Source organism: Hypomesus nipponensis, chromosome 21, assembly GCF_054491055.1.
Source record: "Hypomesus nipponensis isolate SF chromosome 21, ASM5449105v1, whole genome shotgun sequence".
NCBI classification, from domain to species: Eukaryota; Metazoa; Chordata; class Actinopteri; order Osmeriformes; family Osmeridae; genus Hypomesus; species Hypomesus nipponensis.
The window spans coordinates 11,323,012-11,334,761 of NC_140381.1; the positions used below are offsets into that span (position 1 = coordinate 11,323,012).

General features: G+C 40.3%; 1 protein-coding gene and 1 long non-coding RNA gene across 2 annotated transcripts; both read right to left on the reverse strand.

The window, feature by feature from the left end:
- Positions 1-1,129: 1,129 nt before the first annotated feature.
- Positions 1,130-1,888, reverse strand: LOC146238002 (uncharacterized). The gene is made up of 3 exons (XR_014740649.1): positions 1,749-1,888; positions 1,255-1,643; positions 1,130-1,164 (listed from the first exon to the last, which is right to left on the reverse strand). It is a non-coding gene; the product is annotated as an uncharacterized LOC146238002 (long non-coding RNA).
- Positions 1,889-4,254: 2,366 nt separating this feature from the next.
- On the reverse strand, positions 4,255-11,487 carry tmem178a (transmembrane protein 178a). Its single transcript, XM_084686114.1, has 4 exons — positions 10,716-11,487; positions 8,419-8,532; positions 6,404-6,541; positions 4,255-5,756 (listed from the first exon to the last, which is right to left on the reverse strand). The coding sequence occupies exons 1-4, from the start codon at positions 11,125-11,127 to the stop codon at positions 5,515-5,517; spliced, it is 906 nt and encodes a 301-aa protein (XP_084542240.1). The 5' UTR covers positions 11,128-11,487; the 3' UTR covers positions 4,255-5,514.
- Positions 11,488-11,750: the final 263 nt, after the last annotated feature.

Consider the following 11,750-nt stretch of genomic DNA (forward strand, 5'->3'; position numbering starts at 1 on the left):
GTAGAAATGCCAACTTGAGGAGAAACATAACAACTTGTCTATTTGTCTATTGTACCAACATGATTCTGTAGACCTGAATGTTAGACAATGTGATTTCCAGTTAGCCAACAAAAACAGCAAATGTTGCCTTGCCTTCAGTGGGTCACTTGTTTGAAGAGATTCAACTTACATCTTTCAACTGTCATCTTTTGTTTACAGCCGTTTTTTTCTTTTTTGTTGTTGTCATGTTTCGTTTTCAAGGTTGGTTTTCATTCAGGTGTTTTGTTCCCCCAGACTGGAGCCCTATGTTGAAATTATATGTGTCCCTGGTCCTTATTGAGACCCTTTAGTTTTCATGCTACTCTTTGTAAATTGAATTTAATCAAACGTGCACTGCAAAAAAATTACGTTTAATGTATTATGGCGGTACTACAAAAAGCATGTTACTGTGATAAAATCTACTTCTAAATTATCCAGGGAGAGTGATGTTATGTGATTTATGTTTGATTGTATTTAGACTTGTTATATTTATTTTTCACATCGTGCACAAAATGTTTATGATAAGAAAAACCGGAGTTCTGAAAACATCACAATGTCTCTGTCTTTCTTTTGTCATTGCTTTTCATGAGTGAAGTCACACCTAATGCCACACTGTTTTGATGTATTCAGTCTTCAGTTTGTCACTCACAAGTTGTATGTTTGTATGTACTGTGCTTGCAAATTTAGGCAGTGCAAACAATGTGTTACCCTCAGAAAGACAAATGTCTATCTTGATTTGACAAGATTTTAGTTTTAATGAATTTGCTGTAGAAATATATTTGAATGTCTTGATTTTTCTTGAGCACCCAAAAATAGAAAGGAGGCCCATAAATTGAGATGATCAGACTTGGCTCTGACTTGGCTCTGTCACTGAAAATAAAGTTTTTTTGAAACCTCCAAACAAGTGTCAGTGTATAAGTGTCAGTATGAGTGGTGTTTGTTAGGTAAAGATACTGTGTGCCTTGTCAGCCGTGTAGATGAACAGTATGTTGGCTCCACCCTCTGGCAGATATTTAGTTTATTCTCAAAAAGGATGTTCAAACCATACCCAAATATATGCTTGAATTATGAAAGACAAAACTTATATGGATTGAATTTAATATATTTTTTATTGGATCACTTCTTCCCCTTCGCAGTGCACCTCGACTATTAAGAAAGAAATTCATGTTAAAATATTTATTTTCTGATTATAAGAAAACTAAGTAGTGAAACAGAAAGAAACATAAGAAACATTACATTTCTGCTGCTGAAATTTTGTGTAAGGTTAAACCCTGGTCCTAAGGCTGTTTTTCTCTATCCCTGCTTGTCTGTCTTCCACCAATAAGTCCCACAAAGAAACAATGTGGTCAGGCTCCTGGAGAACATTCTGGAAGCTCATCCTTGGGATCTCCTTATGCTTGGATGAGTGGTACCTCCCCAAGTTGCTCCACATGCTGGAAGATTGGCACTGCCTGGGGGGTGAAGAGGGCACTATTTGCCAGGGAAAGTATGGCCAGAATGTTTCAGCTGGGTAGGCTGCCATCTCAGTGAAGGAGATCCAGGGTCTCTTGGGGTGACAGGCCCCAGACCTCCAAGACCCAGCAGAACTTAGCATCGATTCATCCCTAAAGCTGTCAACAGATAAACTGGACATTGACATGCTCAAGTTATAATGTCCAATGAGGCTGTTGGTTGATCCATCACCAGAAAATCCTGTACTTGACTTCACTTCTTTTTGCTGTGTTACATACCCTCTTTTGTTGTAGTCTTTTCCATAGACAGGTGTTGAACTGACTGTTCTCCTTATTTGATTGTAACTGTGGGAATCCGTCATGTTAGCAGAGCAAGTGTAACGCTTCATGATTAGGTTTGAAAAATGTTCCCTTGTTCCTGGTAAATAATAATTTAGAAGTAGCACCTTGGAAACGACAAAATGTTCTTTATGGCATCACTAAAACTCTATGACATAATTGTTGCTGGATGATGAAATGCAACTGTTCTGAATCAGATTTAATTCAATGCAATGCTCTGACTTCATAAATAATAGCAGCAATCTATCTTTTGTAAATGTACGATTGTTGGATCTTTATATGTTGATATTACAAATACTATAAATATACACACTCAAGATACTGAATAAATGAACAGTCAAAATAATGCATTATTATTATGATGTTATTTTCTAAACAGTGATCTGGTAATATGGTGCAGATGGTCTTGTTTTTTCACTAGAGGACAGCGTGAAAGCCTTATTAAGGACAAAAATGCTTTTGCCTTTAGCTGGTACAAAAAGGTGCTGGGTTCTAATATTTCAAATGGAAACCAACAGTTTACAGTTGAATTCATAACACTGATCACATTCTGTGGACGGTTCAATAAATGTGTTGCATTTGCTGGCCAACAGGTGGCACTCAGTTCACAACTGCAAATTGTGATTCCAAACACATCAACTTAATAGAAAATAATTAAAGCGGTCATTTTATTAACACAAAGAGGGATTGAGAGACATTTTCAGTCAAACCAATCAGTTGGAACTAAGTTACAGAGCATGAGCTGCAATTCCACACAAAACTATCCATCTTCATCCCTAATAACCTCTAACATATCTGCACGAAGGGAGAGGAGAGCACTTGTTCTAGCACATGTAGAGATCAATAAATGAGAAAACAACATTCCACTGAATTCATGTAGTTGAGTGGTAAATATTTAAGTCCTCAAACTGTAAGTGGAAGGGTCACATTCAGGGCAGCTGTGATGTTTTTTCTGCTGTGTATTTTAGCACATTCTGATGTTTCTGGCTTGGGTGAACAAACAATGCACTTTGCACACTTATTACAGCTGAATGCTTTCTTGGTGTGTCTTTACTCAACAACTTAATGAACTTAAGACCTCACTTACTGAATAAAAACAGTAGGTTATCAGTCTAGAGGAAAAAAATAAATAATCCATTTTAATTATTTAGCTTTTTTTAAAACACCATTCACATATACAGTGCCTCCGGAAAGTATTCATAGCATTTCACTTTTTCAACATGTTGATATGTTTCAGCGCTTTCCAAAATGGATCACATTTTTTATTTTCCTCAGAATTCTACACACTATGCCCCATTATGATGTTATGTTATCTATATGCAATGCAATATATGCACATGCAATGGCTGTAATTGCTGCCAAAGGTGCTTCAACAAAGTATTGAGCAAAGGCTGTGAATACTTATGTACATGTTATATTTTTCAAATATTAAACAAACTTATTTTGTCATTATGGGGTGTTGTGTGTAGAATCTTGAGGATAAAAATGAATTGAATCAATCAGGGAATAAGGCTGTAACATGACAAAATGTGGAAAAAGTACTAAAGTAATAATACAAATTTCCAGATGCACTTTAGATCAGAATAGCTTGTCAACATTGTGTCAAAAGAAAAACATTCCACTGTCAGGAAAAGGACAGGATGATAGAATGAGGAATGAGGAATCAGCCCAGAACTCCACACGAGGATTTTGTCAAGGATCTCAAGGCAGCTAGGACCAAGAAAACAATTGGTAACACACTACTCCGTGAAGGACTGAAATCCTCCAGCGCCTGCAAGGTCCCCCTGCTCAAGATAGCACATGTACAGACACGTCTGAAGTTTGCCGATGAACATCTGAATGATTCAGACGAATACTAGATGAAAGTGTTGTGGTCAGATGAGACCAAAATCAAGCTCTTTGGCATCAACTCAACATGCCGTGTTTGGAAAAGGAGGAACGCTGCCTATGACCCCAAAAACACTATCCTCACCGTCAAACATTGAGGTGGAAACATTATGCTTTGAGGGTGTTTTTCTGCTAAGGGGACAGGACAACTTCACCGCATCAAAGGGACGACGGACGGGGCCATGTACCATCAAATCTCCTTCAACCAGGGCATTGGAAATGGGTCGTGGATGGGTATTCCAGCATGACAATAACCCAAAACACATGGCCAAGGCAACAAAGGAGTGGTTCAAGAAGAAGCACATTAAGGTCCTGGATTCTATTGTCTCTGTTCAAATAAACCTACCATTAAAATTATAGACTGATAATTTCTTTGTCAGAGGGCAAACGTACAAAATCAGCAGGGGATCAACAACAAAAATATCCCTCACTGTAGATCTCTGCAATGTAACAGACTTAATATTTCAGATTAGATCTGTTGAATGTAATTGATAATTCAGTTGACTTGATATTTGCATGCAATGTAACTTGACTATTCAAAACAAAGTACAGGACAAGGTTCAACATTGACACAGGTTGTCGATTGTTTTTTAATTCACAATTCAATATTACGTAGGATGACAATACTTAATAATTCAGAGGGGTTTGCCCCACATGGTGCCCGGATTGCAACCCAGCATACAGAGTGTCAGCCAGGTTTCACCTAAAGAGTGACACCTCTTACAGTGTGGGTGGTATCAGAGACCATCAAGTTTGCACCGTTGCCACAGTCACACGTTCCTCTCGTGCAATACGGAGCATTGGCACAACGTGAACCAATCAGGACCTCCCGTGCCCTCTTCATTCACTGCGTGTGCCAGGAAAAAGTGTTTGGATCGTCCATAAATGTCTATCACACATTCCAGAGTGTTAAGTTTCCTTGGCCTTTTCTCCAGTGTATTCCTATGATTTCATTCCCGTTCCAGTGATGTATAACCATACTCTTTATTTGGGAAAAAAACTTTTGAATGCATGATTAACATCCCTCTGCACATTCATAATGTGGATATTTTTGGGTTCACTTTTAAACCAAGATCTGATTATGTTCATAAGCAAATAGTAAAACATCAACAACTATGTGTTCTAAATCGGTAACAGTTCCAGGTGCCCATAGAAATGGCCCACTGTATTTGAGAGCCAAAGGCAGAAATAACTGTCCTCCAATACTGTAGTAATGCACGTGATAAAAACATCATCAATGTAACAGTCGCACACACATTTGTATAGTCAAGATTGCAGTTTGATCATACACCCCATGATCAGGCAACTGATTCAATTTTCCCCAAAGGTGAATTTGTGTTCCTATGCAATGCAAAGTCTTACAAAACAGCCTATATCAATTCATATGTTTTAATAATTTCAAATAAGTGGTTAGATATGTTGTGGATACAAATATGTATGTATCTGACACCTGTGGTTATCCTGCATCTTTTTTTGTTGTGCCAATGTAGTGTGTGCTTGGGTAGTGTGTGTGTCTGTGTATGTGTGCATGTGTCTGTATAAAAGAGTGAGACAGTGTGTGTGTGTGTGTCTGAGCAAATACAGACTTACAACAAACAAACAACAAGTCATTACACCGTCACTTTGCATAACACCTCAAGAAGTGAATGGAGAGTGAACCAAAACTCAACCCATGATAAAAACTCAATTCCCCATCTCTCAACTGCGATACATTATGTGTCCATTAGGCGTCTGAGTGCATCAAAAAAAGTAAGCAACCGTTTGTTCGTGTTGTAACTAACAATGCACATAGTTCCTCCTCCAGGACCATAGCGGGAGCTCACACAGAGGACTCACGGGCGGTTTTGGAGCGCAGGGCCTTGGCTCTGCTGAGAAAGGGATAGGTGGTGCAGATGCAGCCCGATGCCACAGTGAGGCCCAGACTAGCCCAGGCACAGAAGATAGACCATCCGTAGCCGTGGTCCACATCCCCGGGAAGGCCATAGATGAAAGGCGGGTTCCTGGAGAGGTCGTAGGAGACGCTGGCCGCATAGGTACACAGGGAGATGGTGCAAAAGATGCCTAGGGAGAGTAAGTGTTCATGGTTTACTGTTGTTGTCGTTTGTAAAGTTTACGAAACGTGCTAGGAAACTCCTATAAAAAAGTTTAGATATTAGAACTCTTTATTGGTCATTATGTGGTACATACACACTCTTGCAGAGGGTGACGACACCAATACACACACGCACTAGTGCTCCACTGTCCACCAATTGTCTTTTATCAGGAGATGTTAACTGCAGGTGGTTGGTAAAAATGTATTATGTATGTTAACAATTTGAACATGACAAATTAATTTGAACGAAAATTCATCATGAAATGAGTAGATATTGAAAAGACTGAAAGGAAAATCTGTATTGTGTGAAGACTGACAAATGAGAATGTGTATTTCTTCAAGACCTTCTGCACGTTCATCTAGGAAAGATGAATGCACAGGAGTGAAGAAAAGGGAGACTAAAAGCACAAAGGAGGCCTGAAACACAAGTCAATAACTGCCAAACAAAGGTCAAGAAAAGATAAAGAAAATAGACATAGAACCACATAAACTCGCAAGTTTACTCTCACCCACTCAAACGCCTACAGTCACTAACTCTCTATTTCCCCCCCCACACACACACATACACACACACACACACACAAAGGCTGGTGGTAGGCAGTTGGCAGGAACGTACCTGCCATAAGAAAGAGCAGGCCAGAGACATGCTGGGTGAGGCTCTCCTCCCAGAAGAATCCCACTGTGGCCACGATGCTTCCACACAGCAACACGGCCGCTGCCATTCCCAGGAACCCTGCCGTGATCCGCCGCAGATCTGACAGAGGGATCCACAATGAGCTCACAAACACATACACAAACACACAACAAAATGCACACCAATCCCCACGTGTGCATTCCCACACCCTCGTGGACACACATGCAAAAACACCCACGCATATGTATTCACACGACCGCATGGACATGCTCAGACAGCCCCACAGGCATGCCCGCGCTTATGGTAGAACACCCGTGTACACGAAAAATGCATGTTCACAAACAAATACACATATCTGAGGACAGGAAATACACACAGCGTTCCCATGACAACCACCCGGTGGTAACCTGCCTGTGTTGCTCTCAGACAATCACTCAACAGGAATAACAAATGTTTGCAACGTGCTGAGGGTGTTGTGGTATGTACTCTGGGAGGCTTGTGTGCTTATCATGTTTTAGGCCTTGGTTGTGTCATTGAAGACTAATATAGGTAAACTAACATTATTAAAATGTGTTTTCAAATGCGATTGCCTTTCTGATCTTCTTTGCAGGTGAACATGTATGTACAGTGCAGCTGACGTACAGAATGTGTTATACCTATATGATGATGGTGAATGGATTTCCCTTATATAGCACATTTTGTACCTTATCAGTAGTCATTCAACCACTCGCACACACACAAGGTGCTGGCCTGTTGATTGGGAGCATTTTCGGGTTCAGTGTCTTGCTCAAGGACCCTTCGACACATGGACAGGTGGAGACGCGGATCCAACCGCCAAACTTGTGATTAGTGAATAACCCGTTGAGTCACAGTACTAAGAGCTTTCCTAATGCATATTTAGCACAACAGCAGTCATCTAAAGATTTTTGCTCAAAAGGGTACAGCAAATCTTATTAATGTGAGGTATTGTTTATATGTAAATATCAACCATATTTGGGATATAGAGGTTGAAATACATTAACAATAGTTCAAACTTCAGCAGTTGACAACTGAGAAAACACTAATATAACTCTTGAAATCGCAACAAACACTATTCTGACTTTGATAATGCTCCATCCCTGACTCCCTCGTGCACCAATAAGGGACTCCAGAGAGTTGATGAGTTTCTTTTTCTGTGAGACGCCATTGACTTTCTACCAGAAAACAATTCTTGGGCTTGTGTTGTAAGCCACGCTTCAAGGGTCAGACCCTGAAGTGGGAATGCCGGTGTGGAAAGGTTAGCTTTACATATTCATTGGACTGTGGGAAAGTAAAACCTTATTGTGAATCATGTAAGTCACTGTGCTTGTCAGAAGGCTCCATGATATGAATTTAAATGAAGGTGGGCTTGGTTGGTTTGAGCGTGGACTTTTAAAGTGATTACCTAACGTACACGAGTGCCTCAGGCAGAAACATTGTCCAATTAGGGAAGACTGTATATATCAACACATATTGGTATTCTTTTAAAAGATAAACACCTATAACTCAAAACAACTGAGGAAGATGACAGATGGAAAGATTAGTAAAGTGTATTGTTGTTGGTATGCACCCGTATTTGTTGTTACACTAACAGAGTCTTAAAATAATCCTTATCAATGTCACAAACCCAACCAATCAGCACCCTGGCTGTGTTTGAAGAAAGCCAATCCTGCAATTGTTAATCATGATATAATATTTCTTAAGTTCAAAAAACTAATCCTAGAGCAGATGATAAGAATCAAATTCTTCTTGAAATGTATGAGTTGGTTCATTTTGTATTAGGCTGGGGTCTATTCTCCAAAAGCTGCTGAGACCAGCTTTATCTTGGAGCACCAACCAGAGTAAACATGTTTTCCACAAATTGGCAAAGGAAGAATGCTGACCAAATATGTGTATCACAAACATGACAACAGAGGCCATTCAAACATTTAACTCACAGATGGGGTGGTTCTGGGAAATATTGAGTCAGTGATACTTACGTAAAAGATGCCATTCGTCTTGCTGAATGGTCCTTGTCAGGTTAAGAGGGATGTTTCTGAGCCGTATTGGCTGTGAAAAATGGTACTTGACAGTTGTGCATCGATCTGCGATACCTGTTAAACATCAGTTTAAGGGCAATTTGAGAGAGGTTAAAACAACATGTTTCTCATGTGCCATCTGCAGGTTATTGTTAGGCCTGTCTTAAACTTTATGTTGCCATTTCCAGAGCATCTCACAATAATATAAGGGCAACTGCTTTCTTTGAATGTCTTAACATCTTCTGAAGTATGACATGATAGATAGAATATGACAACTTAATAATGTTTCATACAATAGTTGGATTATTACAATTATTCTATTGTATGTTATGGCACTGAATAAAGAAAGCATCAAATTGAGTGGCACCCCAACATAAATTTTTAATGGATTCCCTTTTCACTTGAATGGTGGCATTTGAGTCCTCTGGTGCTTGCGAAGAGACTAACTTGATACTGTATGCAAAGGGTAAAACGGTGACATTTACTTGGCTTTCAATAAACAGAAACATATTTTTTGTTCTTGACCATCACACAAAGCATATCGTCAAACTACTGCTGGTCTTCTATCTGCATGTTATTCACTTAAACAATAAATGCCACAACAGGCAAAAAAAGGTTTGTGAGAAAAATATTTACCATTGGACTTTTTATTCAATTATGGTGTAGCGTAACAGTCTTTCAACATGTATTTAATGCCAAATGCATTTATCGAATCCATCTCATTGTCTCTGACAAAACATTCTTATTTGCGTGTGAAAATGTCAGGTTTTCATAGTTTGTGATGTGGTGGGTAAAGCGAGGAGTTGCCTGCTGAATCAGCCTTTCATTGAGGTTTCCAGTCTAAGCCAATCCATTATGAACTCTAATCTATATCCCCATGCTGCTGTAAGACAAGTGTAAAAGCAATGTTATAGGCCTCATAGATACCAAAAGAGAATGAGCATGTCTGGACACTTTGACTTTCTCTCTTTTTACTGACTGGCATAAAAATACAACTCAAGTCCCATGTTGGTGGTGGGAATGAACCCCGACAGTGACCTTCTGTCCTTATTTCCGCCTGTTTTCACATCGCTTGCATGTGTTTAAAAGCAGCACTGCAAGACAAGAAACTTAACTCCATCATGTATTTTTATAAACATGTCCTATTTACACGCAAATAACTATAGTATACTGACATGGGTTTATATTATGAAAGTGGTTATCACAAAAAAAAAGTGGCCTGCACTTTAGATTTGTTTCAAAGCAGTCAATATGTTTTTCTTGTTATTGGCATGATCCATCCATCACCAAGGGCCAATTCACAGTCCGATCTTTGAGGTGAACGCGCGGCGCACCTATGTTTGATCTACTACAGGCGAGAGCTGAGCGTCTTTCGCTCACTGTCAGAAGGTTGCGTCGTATATACAGCCACCTCTCCTGCGAGTCTGCATGAGTTATGAGTAGCTATCAGCCTCTAGTCAAAGTCAAGAAAATGCTCTTACTGAAACATTCTTCTGCCACCTAGACAACTCGGTTGCCTGTGCGTAAAAGTGAGCCCGTGAGGTGCTTTTTAATAATTGAGGGAAGCTTGGTGTCAAATTAATCAACGTGGACAGAAACCAAAAGGTGGACGTTGAAGGTCGAAGTAGACTTCTCCACTCCACGTGACACCAGCTGTTTAGAATGCACCATGGCAGGTATTACCTTGCCTTTTAGCCCACGAGTTAATCTTGTCGATATTAATCTTGATGGACTGGTATGTCCGCTCCGGATGCTTCATACTCCTTTAATCCTCTTCGATTTTCGTGTTTCAACCTTGAACACACTTTGCATTGTTTTAATTTAATCGCATCGCCATACATATCTGCGTGATGTGATGTAGGTTAAGATGCATTTTAACACTGGACGACAGAGCTATGATTTGACAGCTTGACATGGGACAGTGCGCGTGGCCTAAAATATCTACATTCAATTGTTTAGTTAAAATGCTCATCATCCGTTTGGAATGCATGTGCTACACGTAGCCTATAGTCTTAACATGTAGTTAACATCTATCTGCTAGGGTTGAGGAAAATTTGTTTTATCATGCATTGCATAATTACAAGCCCTACCGAGCCTATTTTGACGCAATGCACGTAAATAGAATACATAGCAGCATCGCATTTTAACTGGGGTATGTGATATGCAGAGCAGTTCTTGCCCAGTCACGTCCTGTTTTGGTCACGTAAGTAGTGTTTTTGTTTCATACTTTTGAAGACTTCACAGGGAAACTCTCTTACCCTTTGATATGAGTTTGTCAATATCCCGGTCCATGCCTTCGAAGAAACATTTTCTCCAGAGCCCAGAATATGTGGAGAATAACGGACGCCCACATTCCGTCTCCAGAATTCCCATCCCCAGAATTGCCCTCCAGTTCTCAAGCAGTTCCTCTTCTCGACTCCCGACATGGATAGGCTTCATAAGAGCTAAATTCCGTTTGGAGTTTCCGTTATCCACCAGTGGCAGGTGGTAGATTGGCATGTCTCGGTTTTTCTGGTCGTTTGAATCCGATCCATACCGGTCACAGTTTTCTTTATGCCTTCTGGTATCTGTCTCGTACCAGTGGTCAGTGAAGATAGCAGTGACCAATAATAATAATGACAAAACACTCATTGACAAGCTTAACGCCGTTATAAACGATTGTCTTTCCATGTTTCGAACATCAGACCTCGGTACTGTACAAAGAGTGTCTAGTCGGCTTGATGTTTGGACGCTCTTTCCTGCACCTGCTATTCCAGTTAGTAAGCATTTTTATCCATCCTTGGATCCGCAGATATTGCCCGCCGTCGAGAGCGCATCATCAAGTCAGGTTCACAACGCACTGCAAAGGTGCTGAGGTTGAAGAGACAAAAACACAGGTGGAGGGGTATCCGCTGTGCAATGGGTGTGGACTCCCAACCAGGCTGACGGTGTTTACCTGCAAATGCTACGCCACTCTTTCTCTCTCGCCACCACTCTAGTCATCATCTTCACCTCAGTGTAGCGACCCTGAAAGTGTCCTTTTCGCCCGTGTGCCAAAGGGTAAAACGCAGACTCCTCCTATTCAAGATGAACATCACCCGGCGGAAAGACAGCGTGTGAGAGGGTATGTCAAGGCTTCCCATACACTCCATCATGATAGATGGGTGTGCCTTTCGTTGTTTTTCTGCCTGGCAAACTGTTTTAACACATTTGGACCACCAGAAAGATTGAATCCGAAGCGTTTTTGTTTCGGGATTGTCTACTGTTATTGTTCCGAGTCGACTTAAATTTTTTTTTTTTTTGCAGTTCTCATC

Excerpts from the sequence above, each read along its gene's own strand:
- tmem178a (XM_084686114.1), bottom strand. The coding sequence starts at position 11,127 with ATGGAAAGACAATCGTTTATAACGGCGTTAAGCTTGTCAATGAGTGTT. Across the intron at positions 8,533-10,715 it reads TGACAAACTCATATCAAAGG|GTATCGCAGATCGATGCACA; the intron begins GTAAGAGAGTTT and ends GATGTTTAACAG. Across the intron at positions 5,757-6,403 it reads CCTGCTCTTTCTTATGGCAG|GCATCTTTTGCACCATCTCC; the intron begins GTACGTTCCTGC and ends TACTCTCCCTAG.